The sequence below is a fragment of the Pituophis catenifer genome, unplaced genomic scaffold, assembly GCF_029215685.1.
Source record: "Pituophis catenifer annectens isolate HBS135680 unplaced genomic scaffold, rPitCat1.0.hap2 SCAF_2, whole genome shotgun sequence".
In the NCBI taxonomy this organism is placed as follows: Eukaryota; Metazoa; Chordata; class Lepidosauria; order Squamata; family Colubridae; genus Pituophis; species Pituophis catenifer.
Genome location: NW_027256882.1, coordinates 25181291 through 25202083, shown reverse-complemented (window position 1 = coordinate 25202083; position 20793 = coordinate 25181291). Strand labels below are relative to the sequence as shown.

The 20793-nt window shown below is 43.6% G+C and overlaps 1 protein-coding gene across 1 annotated transcript in view; it reads left to right on the top strand.

Moving 5' to 3' along the window:
- LOC139310014 (zinc finger protein 721-like) overlaps nt 1-16663 on the top strand; it is a 44438-nt gene extending 27775 nt beyond the window's left edge. The window contains exons 10-13 of the mRNA XM_070934192.1: nt 615-714; nt 4662-4744; nt 5807-5933; nt 15453-16663. Coding sequence (XP_070790293.1) covers nt 615-714; nt 4662-4744; nt 5807-5933; nt 15453-16663 — 1521 coding nt within the window. The remainder of the gene's footprint in view (nt 1-614; nt 715-4661; nt 4745-5806; nt 5934-15452) is intronic.
- The last annotated feature ends 4130 nt before the right edge of the window (nt 16664-20793 follow it).

Below are 20793 nucleotides of genomic sequence, written 5' to 3'. Positions count from 1 at the left end.
AGGGAGAAAATTCACTGGTAGAGCATTTCCTGCAGGGCAAATCCAGCAACGCTAAAAGTAAGAACTGTGAGCAAGTTAGAACTTTGCACGGTATTATGTAACTCAGTCGCATAATCAAACGCGATTTCATTGAGGGCCACCTCATGGTTGTGTTTGATCTCGGTCAGGGGGCATGACCAGGGTGGGTGTGGCCAACTTGACATCACTCGTGTCGGGGGCACCTGTGGTGGCCCGAACACTTCACCAGTGAAAATGGGCTCCCAAGCTCCTTTTTCACCTGCGACAGCATCCTGCAACCCTCTGCCAGGGAAAATGGAGCTCGGGAGGCCGCACGTGGCCCTCGTGAACTCCGTTTTCGGTTGGGATGGCCTCTTGCAATTCTCTGTCAATGAAAATGGAGCTTCGTTTTTGCTGGCAGAAGCACTATGGGCCGGTCCTTCGCTGTTTCCAGGGCGGCCCTGTGGGTCAGATTTAAGCGTCCAGGTCCAGCCCGCTAGCTTTGAGTTTGACACCCCTGATCTACAATAACCTCCATGAGAAGCAGCCCCCAAGATTCCTGGTTTTGGCACAATGAATCCTGTTGTTCCGAGTAGGACTTGTCTTCCCTGTTTCAGGGGCCACCAAACGAAGAACCCACCAATCTCGAAGGTGCCGAGAAGAAGCCCTTAGAAGCCGTGAAGAGAGAAAATGTTGAAGTGGAGATTGGTGTGCTAGGTAAGAACGTCCTAGGAACGGGAAAACGCCCAATCCCTTCTGCATTGTGGGATGCTTAAACTGAGGGCAGATTTCTTGACCTCAATCAGTTTCCTAGAAGGAGCAAGTTTTGATAAATGCAATAAATTAGATGGATCATCCAATTTGGAGTAGCTAAATTCGGAAGGAATAATGTTTGTCATGGCTATATGCTATAGCTTAGTACAGTGTTTTTCAATCTCAGCAGCTTTAAGATGTGTGGACTTTAACTTTCCCCCAGTGGAATTCTGGGAACTGAAGTTAGAATAACGGAGTTGGAAGGGCCCTTGGAGGTCTTCTAGTCCAACCCCCTGCTTAGGCAGGAAACCCTACACCACTTCAGATAAATGGTTATCCAACATCTTCTTAAAAACTTCCAGTGTTGGAGCATTCACAACTTCTGCAGGCGATTGCACTGATTAATTGTTCTAACTGTCAGGAAATTTCTCCTGAGTTCTAAGTTGCTTCTCTCCTTGATTAGTTTCCACCCATTGCTTCCTGTCCTACCCTCAGGTGCTTTGGAGAATAACTTTATTTATTTATTTATTTTTAAATTTGTATACTGCCCTTCTCCCTGAGGACTCAGGGCGGTGAACAGCCAAGTAAAAGCATAAACTACAAACATTAAAATACAATTAAAAAGATATATATAAATTTGGCCCCATGATTAAAAACAATAACAAACAATTAAAAAACATTTTAAAAAGTGTTAGGCCAGCCTGGCTTGCTGGAAAAAGAAGGTTTTAAGGGCACGGCGGAAGGCACCGAGGTCTTGGATTCTCCTTATCTCTGGGGGCAGCTGATTCCAGAGGGTAGGTGCCCCCACAGAGAAGGCCCTCCCCCTGGGGGTCACCAGCCTACATTGTTTGGCTGATGGCACCCCGAGGAGGCCCTCTCTGTGGGAGCGCACAGGTCGATGGGAGGCTGTCGGTAGCAGCAGGCGGTCTCGAAGATAACTAGGTCCTATGCCATGGAGCGCTTTAAAGGTGATAACCAACACCTTGAAGCGCACCCGGAAGACTACTGGGAGCCAGTGCAGGTCACGCAGGAGAGGTGTTGTATGGGAGCGCCGGGTAGCTCCCGTGGCTACCCGCGCAGCCGCATTCTGGACCAGTTGACTCTCTCTTCTTTGTAGCAGCCCCTGAGCAGTGGTGGATTTCAATTTTTTTTTTACTACCGGTTCCGTGGGCGTGGCATTGGTTGGTGGGCGTGGCTTGGTGGTCATGGCAGGGAAACTATACTGTAAAATCTCCATTCCCACTCCACTCCAGGGGAAGGTTACTGCAAAATCCCCATTTCCTCCCGATCAGCTGGGACTTGGGAGGCAGAGAATAAAGATGGGGGCGGGGCCAGTCAGCATTTTTACTATCAGTTCTCCGAACTACTCAAACTTTCCGCTACCGGTTTTCCAGAACTGGTCAGAACCTGCTGAAACCCACCTCTGCCCCTGAGATATTGGAACACTGATTCACACATTTAACAGATGCCAAGGTTGAAAAATGCTGATCGAGAAGATCTCGTGGCAGGTTGTACAATAAAACACAATAAAAAAATGCAAATACGAAAAAAAAAAAATGGAAATGTAGTTCGACACCAATCTTGTTACCACTTCATTTAGTGTGTACAGTGTCTGATCAGTCTCCAAGGGCAGACCTGTGTGGGACACATTGTAGTAATTCAGACAGGTGGTGGGCCGGAGCAAGGATTATGGGGCCAGAGCATTCCTGTCCTGGAAATGTCTTAGCTGCCCGTGGGGCACATTGGGAATTTGTGGCTTGTGGTTTGGCATTAAGGATTAAGGTTTGGCATCTTTTTATTGATGAATTTTACTTGAGTTAACTACATAGAGATAGTCCTCTGCTTACAACAGTTCATTTAGTGACCATTCAAAGTTACAACAGCACTGAATAAAAGTGACTTATGACCGTTTTTCACACTTACAACCATTGCAGCATCCCTATGGTCACGTGATCAAAATTCAGGCACTTGACAACTGACTCATATTTATGACGGATGCAGTATCCCGGGGTCATGTGATCCCCTTTTGCGACCTTCTGACAAGCAAAGTCCATGGGGAAGCCAGATTCACTTCACAGCCCGGTTACAAACTTATTAATTCCAGTGATTCACTTAACAACAGTGGCAAGAAAGGTCGCAAAATGGGGCAAAATTCACTTAACGAATGTCTCCCTCAGCAACAGAAATTTTGGGCTCTAGCCCAAGACACAGCCCAAGACACAGACTACCTGTATTGTTAATAGTGTAGTATAAGTACTACCTTGATTGTACAGTGGTTACCTACAGGCTGTCTTTGACATACAAATCTGTGGTGGGTTCTGCCCGGTTCCGCTGAGCCGGTAGCGGTGACGATATGATGTCACTGAACCGATTCTGCCCCCCCGCCCTCCCTGCATTATTCTTACCTTTTATTTGGCCCCACCTCCAATCTATTGCTGCCTCCTGAGTCCCAGCTGATCAGCTAGAGCAGTGGTTCTCAACCTTCCTAATGCTGCGACCCTTTAATACAGTTCCTCATGTTGTGGTGACCCCCAACCATAAAATTATTTCTAAAACCATTGAAAATATGTGTTTTCCAATGGTCTTAGGCGACCCCTGTGAAAGGGTCGTTCGACCCCCAAACGGGTCGTGACCCACAGGTTGAGAACCACTGAGCTAGAGGGAAAAAACTGTTTAAACTCATGCCGTGGGGCTTCAAAGGGCCGCCCTATAGCTGATCAGTGTTAAAAGAAAACAAATGAGTAGACCGGTGCCTGCAGAAATAAATGGGTAGCCCAGTGCCTGCAAAAATAAATGGGTAGCCCAGTGCCTGCAAAAATAAATGAGTAGACCAGTGCCTGAAAAAATAAATGAGTAGACCGGTGCCTGCAAAAATAAATGAGTAGACCGGTACAGCTCTGCAAGCAGTTAAAAGCCTGGTAGACCAGTACCTCTGCTAAATTATAAAGAATCATCACATGACCATCAAGCCATGCCCACAAAATAAGCCATGCCCACAGAACCGGTAGTAAAAAATTTTAGAACCCACCCCTGATACAAATGTTTATTTAGCAATCATTCAAATTTGAGCGAAACGAAAAAAGGTTATTTATGACCGATCTTCACAATGATGATCGTCACAGCATGTCCACTGTCCTCTAATCAAAATTCAGGTGCTTAGAAACCCTCATATATTTGCAACAGTTAAACTCCAACATCTTATGGCTGCCAAGGTTGAAAAACACCGGTTTCACAAAAGCGTGATTTGGATCGGAAACCATCACTTTAAATATTTTTTTTCCCTGATTTGATCGGTATTTTCTGTAAGAATCTTGCAGTAATCTTGGCAAGAGTGGAACTCCTTGATCAAAGCAGACGTCAGTCAGATGTTTCAGGCCCAACCTATGTAGGAAGGAAGGCATCCTGTCCACCCTGAAAAGGAATTAGATGGACATACAGGTGGATATGTAAGGAAAGAAAATCGATCAGCAATTTCAAAAAGGGAAATGAAAGTGGGTGGCAAGAGAGGCAATTTCTCACAATTGTTCAGTTTCAAAATTTCTCCTGCAATGATCCTGCCTGGTTCACAACGCAACAGGCCCTTGTGTGCAGCTGTGTGTCCAACCACTTAAGTTTGCCTCTTCTTATTGTAGGGGTCAGCAACCTGCGGCTCTGGAGCCGCATGTGACTCTTTCATTCATCTGCTGCGGCTCCCTGTTGCCGGTTGGCTCCACAATTGATAGGGCTTTCGGTTAGGACAGGTAGAGGAAAAAGGACGCTGTGCTAGGAGGAGACTCTATGGTGGGGGAACCAGACTTCCGGCCGGCTCCAGAATTGAACGGGGGCTTCCGGTTAGGACCTTTGTGTCTCTTTAAGTGTTCAAGGTTGCCGACCCCTGTCTTATTGTAATGTCTTGTTTTCATCTCCTGCAGGACCTGGAATCGAATCCCCAGACCGTCCTAGCTCATTACTTCCTTCCGAAAGATTAGGGATGGTCCAAACTGCTTTGAGAGAGGTAGGTGTGTCAACCTTGTGAGAGAGTTTGCCGTATACCAGACTGGTGATATGTAATATTAGCATGAAGGCGGCACAATGGCTTAGCAGTTAAAGACGCCGAGCTTGTCAACTGGAAAGTTTTTGATCCAATTTTGCTCACCATATTATAAAAAAGATTTAGACACTCTGGAAAGAGTGCAGAAAAGAGCAAAAAAGATGATTAGGGGGCTGGAAGCAAAAACCTATGAAGAATGGTTGCAGGAATTATGTATGTCTAGTCTAGTGAAAAGAAGGACTAGGGGAGACATAATAGCAGTGTTCCAGTATCTGAGGAGCTGCCACAAAGAAGAGGGGGCTCAGCCTATTCCCCAAAGCATCAGAAGGCAAGACAAGAAGCAATGAATGGAAACTAATCAAGGAGAGAAGCAACCTAGAATTGAGGAGAAAGCTGACGGTCTGGGTTTGAGACCTGAGCACCACACAATGAGTTGAGCTCCTGTTCCTTGCCTCAGCTCACCCTGCCCACCTAGCAGTTCGAAAGCATGCAAATGTGAGTAGATAAATAGGTACCAGTGCGATGGGAAGCATTTTATGTGCCTCAGGGTGTAGTCATACTAGTCACATGATCACCGAAGCATCGTTTGTGCTCATATTGCAATTGTGACTGCAGGAGTGATGCAGAGTTTGAGGACAGGTTATAAGTCACTCTTTTCCGATGCTGTTATAATTCGAACACCGTTCAATGAACAGACCTAAGTCAAGGACTTCCTGCATTGTTAATATAGAGCAGGGCTGTCAAACTCTGTGGGCCGGATGCATCATGCACTAGCCATGCCGATGCCCAGTTTAGCGAAGGGGGGGGAAAGTCGCAATACGTCACATGACGATGCCGTGACGACACGAGTTTGACACCCCTGATAATAGAGGATTGGTCCATTCTTGTTATAATAAAAATTGATCAGTAAAGGAATTATTTCAAATAGTTTCGGATTTTACAGTGAGGGCAAAAGTTTTCTTCAAGCTTCTTTCAATTGCAGTGGAATTGGATGAGAAGGGGATGATTGTCTCTCACTCTTTACAGGAGGTCACAGACCTGAAGGAAAGAGATGTTCGCTTGCCAACAGCCAAGTGGGATCTGGTCCAGCCTGTTCCTAAAAGGATGGCCTGGGAGGCTCTCCAGTCGGAGCACGGAAACGTTGGCTCTTTAAGTAAGGCGGGCTTTGCCATTCAGTCAAATTGGCAAGGGTTAGCGGCCTCTCGACTGTTTTGTTTTATTTTATTTATTCTATTCTATTTTATTATTTTTCTTCCTTTTTTCTTTTTCTTTTTCTTTTCTTTTGCTTTATATTTTATTTTAGATTTTGTTTTATTTTAGATTTTATTTTAGAGATGAGATGAGATGCCACCCATCTCATCCGGAGACAAGAATAATCTTAATATTTATTTTTAAATTAATATTTAATATTTATTTATTTATTTATTTTAATTTGATTTATATGCCGCCCTTCTCCGGAGACTCAGGGTGGCTTACAGTGCGTTAAGCAATAGCCTTCATACTTTTGTATATTTTTTATACAAAGTCAGTTTATTGCCCCCACAAACTGGGTCCTCAATTTACCTACCTTAGAAAGGATGGAAGGCTGAGTCAACCTTGAGCCTGGCGAGATTCAATCTTACTTTAATTGCAGACAGCTGGTGTTAAATTACAGTGCTTAGTCTGTTGAGCTATCCAGGCTCCTTTTGTTAAATATTGTTTTATATTATTATATTTTATTGATTAATTTATTTATTTTTAACATTTATTATATTATTTTGTTAACATTTATTATTTTAATGTTTTATCTTGTGTCTATTTGGTTGTAAGCCACCTAGGGTCAGCGGTGGATGAGATGGGAGACATATAAATGAATAAATAGATATCCACATCCTTAATTCCATTTACTTACTTCCAAAGAAAAGTGAATTGGAGCAGGGGTCCCCAACCTGTGGGCTGTGGCCTACTAGTGGGCCATGAGGGGTTTGCAACCGAGCCGTGGAAATGGCCGGCGAACGCACTTGCGTGTACACGCATCCTCCATTTAAGTGAGCGGCAGGCGTGTGTGCACGCCGCTTGTGTAGATGGAGCTGTACATGCGTACACATGCTGAACGCTCGTGTAGAACTATTCCCTCGCTGGTCTGCAAAGCCAGAAACGTCAAGGAACTCCGAATTGGAGCATTCAATAAGGAACACATGCATTTAGGAAGAAAGGGAATGACTGGATAATCAGAAAGTGTTTCTATTGTCTATTTACTTTCAATAGGAGCACTTTCTATTGTTCCTATTGTAAGCAAATAGGAACTTACCTATTTACTTAACCTCCAAAGAGGCAAAAGACATACCGTATAGTTTTTAGACATTTGGACCGAAAGATGAAGAAAGAGTTGAGGAGGGAATATAGCAGGACAAAGAATGCTCAAAAATATTTTCCATCCTTAACTTGAAATCCATATTTGCATTATTTATTTATTAAATTTATATAAGCCCAGCTCGCAGTCCAAAACCACTCTGGGCAGCTTTTATTTATTTATTAAATGTACATGCTGCCCAGAGAGTATTAAAAAATTATATTTTAAATATTAGCAAATTGATTTACAAAGTGGCTCAGTAGTATGTACAGAGGAGTATGGAGGTAACCATCACAAAAAAACTAAACTCAGTCCAGAATTACAGGAAAAGGTGAGAGAGAAATTCAAGATCATCCTGTCTTGATGCTCTTCAGTATAAGACGCAATTTAGACTTCTGCGTCACTGCACATCTCAGAATGTACTATATGTGTCTGTTGTTGGGAGACGGTTGCATAACTGTTGCATTTATGTTTCTGTGAATGTTAGTATTCTGGCTAGGGGACAAACAACAAAGCACAGAAAACATAGAAGGACACAAGAAACGGAAATCGGCAAGGAAGACAATTTCTTTGTGAAAAGAAGTGGTAATACAGGCGGAATAATGGATGAGGAAACCCGGACATTTTTGACTGATTTTCTGAGGAAAGATTTCATTGCCTACACTATCCTGGAGGATCAGCTGTGGCAATACCATGCCGAGGAATATGCTGCAACCTACGGTGGCGGAAAAAGAAAGAGGTGACCCAGGTAGTCCTCGTCTTACAACATTCATTTAGTGGCCGTTCGAAGTTACAACAGCAGCACTGAAAAACATGACTTACGATCATTGCAGCATGCCCATGGTCAAAGACCAAAATTTGGACGCTTGGTAACTGACTCATATTTATATCGGTTGCAGTGTCCTGGGGTCAAGCGATCCCCTTTTGCGACCTGACAAACAAAGTCAATGGGAAAACCAGATTTGCTTAATAACGGTGTTGCTAACTTAACAAATACAGGGATTCGCTTAACAACTGTGGCAAGAAAGGTTGTAAAATGGAGACAAAACTCATTTAGCAGCTGTCTCACTTAGCAACAGACGTTCTGGGCTCAATTATGGTCATACGTCGAGGACTACCTATATGTGAAGCCTCTTGAATACATCCAGGCAAAAAAAGAATGAATATAACTTGCTTGTGCAGCATCACATGTACTCGGTGAACGAGGAGATGACAGTGAAGTATTTTCACTGCCTAGAGCCACACATTGTCCCCCAGTCCACCCTCAGTTTCCCAATAAGAGCAAGATCTAAAATGATTAAAGGCTTTTAAGAAGAAACTGGACAACTATTTATCTGAAATAGTATAGGGTCTCCTGCTTCAGCAGAGGCCTGGACTAGAAGACCTCCAGCTCTATTTTGATTCTGACTCTTGAGATTTCTAGCCTGTGGTGCTTCTTAGCAGAGTGTGGCTGCAAGCTACAAGATGGAAACCATGACGGTATCTTTAATTCTGACTGAAGTTGGCTAAGCCATCTGGAAAGCCGCAGCGGGATGAATTGGCATCCTACAGCAATGGCTGAACATTGCAGCGGATTTTCCAAATTGTGTTGGAGCAATCGACGGAAAACACGTCGTTCTGGCAGCGAATATTTGAAGTACAAAGGACATCATTCCTAAGGTGCTGAAGGCCATGTATGATGGTGCCCAGTACAAATTCACTATGGTTGGCCTGGGTGTGTATGGATGAAGGAGCGATGGGGTGCGTTTTTCAGGAGAGGCACCTTGACAGAGTCCTGCTCAAAGGCAAACTGGACTTTCCACCACCTGGTGATCTTCCTGGGACAAAATTAAAATGCCACGTATCGTCGTTGCTGTTGCAGCCTTTCCTCTGCATGTGAACCTCATGAAGCCATTCCAAGGTGGGTTTATTAAATTGCACTTTTGCTATGCAGGTAGTTCTTGACTTATGACCACTTGTTTAGTGACTATTCAAAGTTACAACGGCACTGGAAAGAGTGACTTACGACCATTTTTCACACAACTGTTGCAGCCTCCCTATGGTCACATCATTAAAATTCAGATGCTTGGCAACTGAATTTCATATTTATTTAATTTAATTTAATTTAATTTAATTTAATTAATTAAATTTATATGCCGCCCTTCTCCGAAGACTCAGGGTGGCTCACAATACATTTTAAAAAATAATTATAAAAACACATTGAAAAATTAAAAACATTAAAAACTCATTCACGCCATTCATGGCCGGATCTCGCCAGATCACAAGAGCAAGATCAACAGCCCCAGGCCTGCCGGAAAAGTCAGGTCTTCACCGCTTTTCGGAAGGCCAATAGGGTGAGGATGGTCCTGACCTCAGGAGGTAACTGGTTCTAGAGAGCTGGGGCAGCCACAGAGAAGGCCCTCCCCCGCAGGCCTGCCAGCCGGCATTGTTTAGCTGACGGGACCCGGAGGAGACCAACTCTGTGGGATCTTACCGGTTGCTGGGAGCTATGCGGCAGAAGGCGGTCTCGAAGATAACCTGGCCCTGAGCCATGTAGGGCTTGAAAGGTTGCAGGGCCCCAGGCTCATGTAATCACATTTTGAGACCTTCTGACAAGCAAAGTCCATGGGGAAGTCAGATTCACTTTACAACCGTGGTACTAACTTAACAACACAGTTTCGACTGGTGGCCCCCAGGGGGAGAGCCTTCTCTGTGGGGGCACCTACCATCTGGAACGACCTCCCCCCAGAGATACGGAGGATCCCGGATCTGCGCACGTTTCATCGTGCTCTCAAAACTTTTTTATTTCAGCAGGCTGGCCTGGCCTAACTCTCCTCTTCTAAATTTTTAATTCATTTGATTTTATAAATTGGGTGTTTTAATCTGTGTTTCGGCCAAAATATTTAATAATTTTAAGGGATTTTTAATATTTGTATTATCTGTATTTTATCTTGGCTGTTCACCGCCCTGAGTCCTCCGGGAGTAGGGCGGTATAGAAATTTGATTGATTGATTGATTGATTGATTGATTGATAAATAAACAAACAAACAAACAAACAAACTGCAGCAATTCACTTAACAACTATGGCAAAAAAAGGTTGTAAAGTGGGACAAAACTCACTTCACAACAGTTTTGCTTAGCAACAGAAATGTTGAGCTCAATCGTGGTCGTAAGTCCAGAATTGACTGTAGCTTTATGTTCAAGCCAACATTTTTTTTCTTTTTGGAATGCTGACACTGAAATTGAGGACTGTCAGTGCTGAAACAAACCCTTCATCTAATACGTTGAGTAATAATATTGTGCAATTTTTTTTCTCTTCTGTAGATTCCAGTCTCAAGAGGCGGGCTCACTTGTATAACTACTGTCACTCAAGGGCAAGATGGATTATAGAGAGTTCCTTTGGAATTCTGGCTACAAGATGGCAGATTCCTGGGCGGCCCATGGACTTTCATCCAGATAAAGTCACTGATGTGTTCACAATTATCTCATCAATACTGATGCCACCACCACACCAGCAGCAAGATATGCACCAGAAAACTTTGTAGACACTGTTTCAGTATCTGGTGGGAGAGAGGAAGGAGAATGGAGGAGGCAGGTGGGCTTGTCGTTCCTGACGTCTGTCGAACACCAGAACATCACATGCGGCTGCAGGAATCTGCAAGGATCTGATGCAGAGTTTTCCAGGCTCTAGCAGGGAAGGTGCCGTGGCAGGATGCAGTGTTGAGGTGTGGCCAACTAAACTGAAGTGTAAATGTAGCAGAGGATCGACACTGCCTAAACTATGCACCCAGACAACTTAAATGTCATTGTCAATAAATTTTCTAACAGAAGCACCTTGGTCATTGTTTTGTCCTGAATATAAACCAAGCTTTCTTAGAGAGTCAGAAATTTACTATAGACCAGGGGTGTCAAACCTGCGTCGTCACGGTGGCATCATGTGACGTATTGGGACTTTTTCTCCTTTTGCTAAACCGGGCAGGGGTGTGGCCAGCGTGAGATGCATCCGGCCTGCAGGCCACAAGTTTGACAGCCCTGCTATAGACCAACAGGTTTAATTTAAGTAACAGCTGTAACAACAAGTAATGCTAACTAAAACTAAGCAAATTCTAATCTACGTTCCTTTTCATAACAAAAAACTTCTCAAATAACTTATAACAGGTGGATAAAGTTAATTTATTTTGGCCTTTTTGGTACTATTGTAGTGTACTATAGATAGAATAGAATAACTTTTTTTTTTTTTAATTTGATTTATATGCCGCCCTTCTCCGGAGACTCAGGGCGGCTTACAATGCGTTAAGCAATAGCCTTCATACTTTTGTATATTTATAGAAAGTCAGCTTATTGCCCCCACAAACTGGGTCCTCAATTTACCTACCTTAGAAAGGATGGAAGGCTGAGTCAACCTTGATCCTGGTGAGATTCGAACTTATAATAATTGCAGACAGCTGATGTTAATCACAATGCTTTTAGTCTGCTGAGCCATCAGGCCCATTAACTTTATTGGGCAAGCGTAGTTAGACACACAGGGAATTCATCTCCAGTGCATAAGGTATCAGTGTACATGCAAAACAATAAAGTAATCATAATAATAAAGTAATAATAATCATGATATTGATACCAACAAGAAAAGAAGGTGGAACAGATGAGAAGCATAAAAATAATACAGCCATACCACATGGGTAAATCTACTTAGGCATAAGACAGTGCTGTGGGAAGTAGGTGTTCAGCAGAGTGATGGCATGAGGGAAAAAACTGACACTGTCCAGTTGTTTTGGCATGGAATGCCCTATAGCCGTGATGACGAATCTATGTGGCACAGAGCCATATCTGTGGGCATGCGAGCGTTGCCCTAGCTCAGCTCCAGCGCACATGTGTGCTGTGGCCAGTTGATTTTCGGGCCTTCCAGGCCCACCAAAAGTTGGGAAACGGGCTGTTTCCGGCCTCTGGAGGGTCTCCGGTGGGACCGGAAGGCCTGCTTTTCGCCCTTCCCAGGCTCCTAGAAAGCCTCTGGAGCCTGGGGAGGGCAAAAAACGGGCCTTCCAGTCCCACCGGAAGTTGGGAAACGGGTCGTTTCCAGCCTCCAGAGGACCTCTGGGGGGGGAGGCTGTTTTCACCCTCTCCAGGCTCCAAGAAAGCCTTTGGAGCCTGGGGAGGGTGAAAAACGGGCCCACCGGACCATCGTGTGCCAAAAGCGAGGGAAGCACGGGGGGGTTTCATGCGCAGGGGGGTGGGGCGCATTGAATTATGGGTGTGGCCACACACACACATGACTCCCCGCGTGACCCCCGCTTTTGGCACTCGACGGCAAAAAGGTTAGCCATCACTGCCCTATAGTGTCACGAGGGGAGGAGTTGAAACAGTTTATGTCCAGGATGTGAGGAGGGCTTTCTCAGTTCTTCGTGCTCGTGCAATATACAGTATAGGCCCTCCGTGGAAAGCAGGCTAGTTGTGATTGGTTGTTCTGCAATCCTAACTATCCATTTGAAGTATTTACCTGTCCTGTTTGGTTGGTGTACCAAACCAGACAGTTGTAGAAGTACAATGTATAGATGTAAAAAAAGGGTGTACAAAGCAAAATAATTTAATTTTTTTTAAAAAAAGAATAGTTTTTATTGAGTATAAATATTAAAAAAGACAAACATAACATATACACAACAAACATTTATACAACGTATACACAAAAAATTTTTTGATTTCTTCTACAATTGTGACATTCTACAATTCTACTTATAATATATTCCTTCACCTCTCCTTAATCTAATAACGTTCTTTTTTTATATATTTAAATCGGTAATATTTCCCCCTATATTTTTTGTATATTTCTCATTTTTAACCAATTATACCAATTATTCCATATTTTGTAATAATCTGATTCTTCTCTGTCTTGTAATTCTTTGGTTAACCTATCCATTTCAGCACATTCTAAGATTTTTTCTAAAATAATTTTAAACCGTCAGAACCAAATGTATAAAACTCAATACAAAAATGTTAATATAAAATGGATTTTCCAGCAGTTAAAAATGAAATACTTTTGAACGGTCAGAACTATTGGGAGTGTGCATCAGCAAGCACAGTGAAGAGTTGGGATTTTGTTGCCTCTTTGCTTTCTGGTGGAAGTTGCCGCAAAGAGATTGCAACAATCAATGCTAATGTGGAACATTCATCATTACAACGATTGTTAGTGGGGCTCAATGGTGACATCATTGCAGTTTGAAGCTGCTCCTGGCCTGGTGCAGAGTAACAATAGTGTCCAGTACCTCATACCTTCCTATCTCCTTCCTCCTCTTTCCTGACTGAGGGACTGGTGCCTTTATGGTCGCACAGTGCCTACACTGGTTGACCCCTCATCATCATCATCATCATCATCATCACTGCTGCACGATGGGAAGACACCTAAATCCTGGAATGTGAAGTGTGGTGTGGATGAGATGTCCTTTGTATCCAAGGTCGAATCCAAAGAATTTTGCTCTGCAGGACTTGGAGTAACATCCTCAGGCTATAATGATATTGTTTGTGCAAAGGATTATCCAAGCAGACAGACATATGTTTACAGACATAACCCCTTTAAATATAATATAATCCCTTGGTAAACAATATAATGCCTTGGTAAGGCCACACTTGGAATACTGCATCCAGTTTTGGTTGCCATGTAAAAAAGATGTTGAGACTCTGGAAAGAGTGCAGAGAAGAGCAACAAAGATGATTAGGGGATGAGGCTAAAACATATAATGAACGGTTGCTGGAATTGGGTATGTCTAGTGAAAAGAAGGACTAGGGGAGACATGATAGCAATGTTCCAATATCTCAGGGGTTGCCACAAAGAAGAGGGAGTCAAGCTATTCTCCAAAGCACCTGAAGGCAGGACAAGGAGCAATGGGTGGAAACTAATCAAGAAGAGAAGCAACCTAGAACTAAGGAGAAATTTCACACCAATATAAACAGCATTAAAATGTAAATAAAGTTTATTTGGTCTCTTTCTCCAAAGTTCTTCCAGTTTCCCTCCATGATTGGACTGTTACACCCCGCTTTTTATAGTATTTATCCGTTACATCGTACAAATGTTTATATCAATTGTGGGATCCTGCTGGTTTAACAACTGATTCACATGCGCAGTTTTAACTAAAACTTAGCTTCCGCGTTGCTGCTGGGGCGTAACACAGCTGAGGCGTGGCAATCTGCTATACCGCACGAATCAGCTGAGAAGATATAGGTGAATAAAGTGCAGGGGCGGGCAGGCGGCCGGGCCCAGTTGATCGTCAGAGCAAACCTGTTCGCTCCCAGCTGATCGTCAGAGCTATCGGTTTGCTCAAACCGGTCTGAACCAGTAGAATCCCACCCCTGGTTTATATCCCCTCACTTCATCAGAAAGTGTCTCCTCTAAGAAGGCCAATTTTGTTGTCTGAATATGCCTTGCCTTCCTCCCGCCTCCCAACAGAAAGTCGGGTTAACCAATCAGCATGGAGGACACACTTCTTTACATAACGCCTAATTAAGACTTGGGAAATGTGTGTGTGTTGGCCCATCTGTAATGCAGCCAGTCTTTCAGGAGTGTATTATTATAACTTAGCTCAGTGTTTCTCAACCTTAGAAGCTTTAAAGTGTATGGACTTCAACTTCCAGAATTCCCCTGCCAACACATGCTGGCTGAGGAATTCTGGGAATTGAAGTCCACACACCTTAAAAGTCGCCAAGGTTGAGAAACATTCATTTATCAATCGATAAAATAAGATCGATAAAATAGAATTGCTATTTCTTTCGTTCTGTTAACTTGACTGGGTCTGCCTCAGAAGGCCGAGATGTTCTTTCAGCTAACATTGGTGCTTACTGGTAAGGAGGAATTTTAATTTTATTTATTATTTTATTTTATTTATTTTATTTTATTTTTATACCGCCCTTCTCCTGCGGGACTCAGGGTGGTGTACAGCCGAGATAAAACATAGCATATAAAATTTAAAAACAGTTTAAAAAACAATTAAATAATTTCGGCCCAAAATTTAAAACAACCCAATTAAAACCGAATTCGATTAAAAAACTGAGAGGATGGGATCAAGCCAGCCCGGCTAGATGGAATAAGTGTGTTTTCAGGGCCCGACGAAAAGTCCGGAGGTCTGATATCGTGCGTATCTTAGGGGGTAGGTCATTCCAGAGGGCAGGTGCTGCCACAGAGAAGGCTCTCCCCCTGGGGGTCGCCAGCCGGCACTGTCTGGCCGACAGCACCCTGACGAGGCCCTCTCTGTACAATAATAAAATCATTGAGCCAAAAAAGATATTCATTGGAAGGCAAAACCATTCAGAAGGAGATTAGGAACACCTTGGAAGCAAGTAATCTCATTGTTAACGTTTCTTTCTCTTCCTCTGTAGAGAGCAACCTGGGAACAGAGATCAAAGTGGAGAATTCTGAGAATCGAGGAGAGGAACTGGAGTCAACACGCAGGAGAGATCAAGAGTTTAGTTCTGGGAATCTGCCAATAAAAGTAGAAATGGAAGAGGAAAGTTACAAGTCAAGAGAGCAGCAGCAGAAGCATGTCCATACTTCGCTCCAACAGGAATTTACTCCTGCTTTTACTGAAAAGGCCACTAGGTCCAAACAAAATAATGTGCCCTTATTCTCCAAATATGATAGAAGGTACCACTATCAAGTGGAACTGAATCTAATACCTTCTACGGAGAAATTAGAGCAACGTCCACCAAGGGTGGAGGACAGCTTCCTGCATACTTCAACAATGAGTCAAGAGAAGAAACACGTCCTAAGTGACCAAAGAGTTGAAATCTCTGATAACGGAACAGGGAATAATTTGAACGATCTCGGGGAAACACGTAACAATTCTCCCGAATATGAAAAAACCTTGACTAACCCAAACTTGCTAAACAGATTTCCGGTATGCAATCCCGAAGAGGAATGGTACGAATGTTCTCACTGCGGGAAGGGCTTCAATAAAGCCAAATATTGGAAGCAGCACCAGAAAATTCACACCGGGGAGAAGCCATACAAATGTCTACAGTGCGGAAAGTGTTTCAACCAGTCGGGAAACCTGAAGACCCATCAAAGGATTCACACCGGAGAGAGACCCTACAAATGTTCCCAGTGTGGGAAATGCTTCAGTCACACCAACTGTTTGAAGATGCACCAGAGGATTCACACCGGGGAGACCTACAAATGCACTCAGTGTGGTAAATGCTTCAGAGAGACAGGAATCCTGAAGAGGCATCTAAGGACTCACACTGGAGAGAGGCCCTACACGTGTTCCCAGTGTGGAAAATGTTTCAGCCTGGCAGGAATCCTGAAGAGACATCAAAGAACCCACACCGGTGAAAGGCCCTACAAATGTTCTCAGTGTGGGAAGGGCTTCAATCGGTTGGGAACACTGAAGAAACACCAGCGAATTCACACAGGCGAGAAGCCGTACAAATGTTCTCACTGCCAGAAATGCTTCAACGAGAGAGGAAATTTGAAGAGGCATCAGAGAATCCATGCCAGAGAGAACCTTAATATCATTCAAGACTTCATACTCGAAAATGACCATATAAACATTATCAAAGTGGGAAAAGCTTCGACAGGGCAAGAAGTTTGAAGAAAGCACACTTGTGGGACACCTAACGGATGTTCTCAAAAATCTTCCTTATCATTGTAAGGAAAACTCTTGGCAATGGTCACGATGGCTTGTTCCCCTTACATTCCAGAGTGTTAGGTAGGCGAACAAACGTAAGGAAGTAGATTCCAGATAAATGCCAGGAAACTTCATACCATTCATCAGGAGTAAGAAAGCTGGCGAGGTTGGGCCAATTACATTGCACACCCTTTCAGCGAATGCGTTCAAACAGGATCTGGAAAGATATTTCTCATGGGTGTTTTGATAAGGATTCCTGTGGATAAGTGAGTTTAGATTAGCTGATTTAAATTCTAAAAGCCTCTTCCTGGCCCTTTATTAAATGTCTACGGAGATTCTCAGTCGTCCAGGTCATGGTTGTCCCAAATGTGGTTTTTTCCAAAAGGCAACAGGACTTCTTTGGTTGTTGTTTTTTAATGAAAACAATTCGCTTCTGATCCAAGAAGCTTCTTCGGTTCTGAAAAAGCTTCTTGGGTGAGAATCAAAACCAAAAGTCTTCAGTCTTGGCAGCTTTAAGACTTGTGGACTTCAACTTCCAGAATTCTCCAGCCAGCAATGCTGGCTGGAGAATTCTGGGAGTTGAAGTCCACAAGCCTTAAAGTTGCCAAGTTTGAAGACCTCTGATCAAAACGTTTTTTAAAAAAAATAATAAAGTCCTGTTGCCTTTTGAAGAAGCATCTTTGGAAACGTATTAAGGTTTTCGATGAGGTAAAATCTTCAACCTGATACCAGTTCTTGAAGAGGGATCAGACAACTCTTACTTAAGAGAGAAGATACAACTGTTCTCAGCCTGAGTACATCCGTATGGTACAGGTGCAAAAAATTTTATAAGAGAATCTATAGTAGTTCACACATTAATGAAAAAAAGTTTAAGGCAGAATGCTAATTAGAGGATCCACATAGGAATAGCACAACTCCAAGCCTAGGATTTGGGAATGATGGAATGGAAAGGAATTTCCAGTGAAAAGCATACTGTGATACCAAGAGAGAGAAAAATAAGAATGAAATGTAGCAACAGAGAAGTCTGTTGAGGAGCTACAGAGAAGTCCTCTGTTGTCCGAGCTTTTCCAAATGAAATTTTAAAAAGTTTTGTTCCTCCCAGCAATTGCCTCTTTTGCTAGAGTTATAAAACTGGGACAAACATTTCATTTTGTTGTTGTTAGTTGCGAAGTCGCGTCCGACCCATCGCGACCACATGGACGACGTTCCTCCAGGCCTTCCTGTCCTCTACCATCTTTTTGCCTTTTGGTACTTTTCCGTGGGGTTTTCATGGCAAAGATACTGGAGTGGGTTGCCATTTCCTTCTCCAATGGATCACGTTTTGTCAGAGCTCTCTGCTATGACCTGTCCGTCTTGGGTGGCCCTGCACGGGCATAACTCATCGCTTCACTGAGCTACACAAGCCCCTTCGCCACGACAAGGCAGTAATCCATGAAGGAGAAACATTTCATGCCGTCCGTCAAAACCTTTAAAATCTATGCCGTGAGAAAGGATGCGTGAGATGGTGTGGGTTTTGCCATCTTGTATTTCATTTCTCCCATGTTCACACCGAGTCATTTTCATGTCTGTTCTCTGTTGACAAAAACTCCGGTGACTTCTTGCTATTCCTTATTATTTATTCACTGGGATGCTTTTGAAGGCCAAAGGGAATATCAAGCTAACAAATAATAAGTATTTTGCAGCAAGCAACATGGTCTCTCGTGACAACATGTAGCAGACTCTGATTAAGAGTCTACAAAGAGTTTTGCCTTCCTAGGATCCCATATAGCAGTGGGCCTCAAACCTTTGGGCATCAGGGACCGATTCTGTGGAGAGAGATTTTTCCCACAGATCGGAGGGGGCGTGGTTTTGCATGCTGCCTGCATCCCGTGGATGGGGTTTCACTTGTTTGCGTGGCCCGGGTGCTGGCATGCTGGGACCCAGTGCCAGTCCACGGACCGGGAGTTGGGGACCCCTGCTGAATAGGACTTGCCGTCTTCAAACTTTCCACCATTGCAGCCCGGCAGGGGGGAGGGAGAGAGGGAATGGTTCCACACGAGCAACGGATGAGCACGCACATACAGCTCCATTTGCGAGAGATGCGGGCATGCACACCTGCTCTCCTACAGATGGAGCTGCACATGCGTGCTTAACTCCTCCGCTGTGTTGCACCAGTGGAGCTGCGCATGTGCACTCGTCCACCGCTTCTGCAACCTGGTTCTGAATGGTGTACGTCCTGGTAGTGGCCTAGGCCAGAGGTCACCATTGGTGGTCCGCGAGAAAATTTTGGTGGTCCGCAGAAAAATTATTTGCATTTTTTATATTGCACCAAATATTATTTATCTTTTTAAAAAATTTCATATTAGTGGTCCACGGGATTTAAAATTATGAATATAGTGGTCCCTGAGGTCCGAAAGGTTGGTGACCCCTGGCCTAGACAGCCTCTGGCACAAAAAAATTACAGGTAGTCCTCGACTTACAACAGTTCATTTAGTGACCGTTCAAAGCCACAGCAGTCCTGAAAAAAGTGACTTATGACCGTTTTTCACACTTACAACCATTGTAGCATCCCCATGGTCACGTGATCAAAATTTAGATGCCCAGTGACTGAATCATACTTACGACCGTTGCAACGTCCCGGGATCGTGTGATTCCCCTTTTGCGACGTTCTGAAAAGCAAAATCAACGTAGAAGCCGTGTTCCTAACTTTAAGAACTAAAGCAATTCACAACAACTGTGGCAGGGAAGATCGTAAAACGGGGCAAAACTCACTTAACAAATGTCTCACTTGACTACAGAAAATTTGGGCTCAATTGTGGTCATAAGCCGAGGACCTGCCTATATGTTTTTCTAGAATTGTTGAATTGGAGCCCAAGGTTCATGGAGAGACGGTGTTGGTTTAATAACTTCATTGTCGCAACTGAATACAGGTAGTCCTCAAGTTACAACCGAAATTGAGCCTAGCAGTTAACAGTTGTTAAGTCACGATGGTCGTAAAGCAGAACCTGAATTTACAACCTCTTTTGCGGCCGTCATTAAGCAAACCCACTGTTTGCTATGAGCTGGTTTTTGCCAGACGTGGAAGTAAATGCCAGTTTCCAGCAAACCATTATTAATCGCAGTTCACCTGATTACATGGGTATGACAAACTGGCAAACGCGGGGCAGTTGCTAGGCACAGTGTGGTCATGTGACCCCAGGGTGGCAGACATGGGGATTTCAAACCTGCTGGTGAGTAGCTTTTTGGGGAATCCATCATAACTGTGACTGGAAAGGACTACCTGTAATTCTTTAAAATGATCCGTACATCTGCAGCAACCTCCAGCTGGGATCAATGATGCTTTTTATGGGCTACTTGGTAACTGGCCCGAAAAAAATCAAATGTAGTTTCTGCTCACTGGTTGCGGAATTTTTTTTTTTTTTTTTTTATTTGATTTATATGCCGCCCTTCTCCGGAGACTCAGGGCAGCTTACAATGTGCTAAGCAATAGCCTTCATCCTTTTGTATATTTATACAAAGTCAGCTTATTGCCCCCACAACTGGGTCCTCAATTTACCTACCTTAGAAAGGATGGAAGGCTGAGTCAACCTTGAGCCTGGCGAGATTCGAACCTGCAGTAATTGCAGGCATGGTGCACAAGTGAACCAAGACAGGATATGCGGACATGACCACTTCCTGTCAGAACATGTTCTCTTTTGTGTATCCAATGTGTCTGGAACTTTTGGAATGAAGGTGACCACATTCCCTGTTGTACCCGTTGACTTTGGTGTCTAGAATTGATCCTAATTAGGATTGCTGACTGAATCTTCCCTATTGAAGTGTCCAAATGTTTGTCTTGGAGTCTTAGTGGACAACCAGTTAAATATGAGCCAACGGTGTACGGCGGCAGTCAAAAAGTCCTCAGGGAGAAGGGCGGTATATAAATTGGAAATTAAATTAAATTAAATTAAATTTAAAAAGCCAGTGCAATCCTAAATTGCATTAACAGAGGGATACAATCAAGATCAAGTGAGGTACTAATTCCACTCTATAAAGCCTTAATAAGACCACACCTAGAACGCTGCATCCAGTTTTGGTCACCACAGTATAAAAAAGATGTGGAGGCTCTAGAAAAA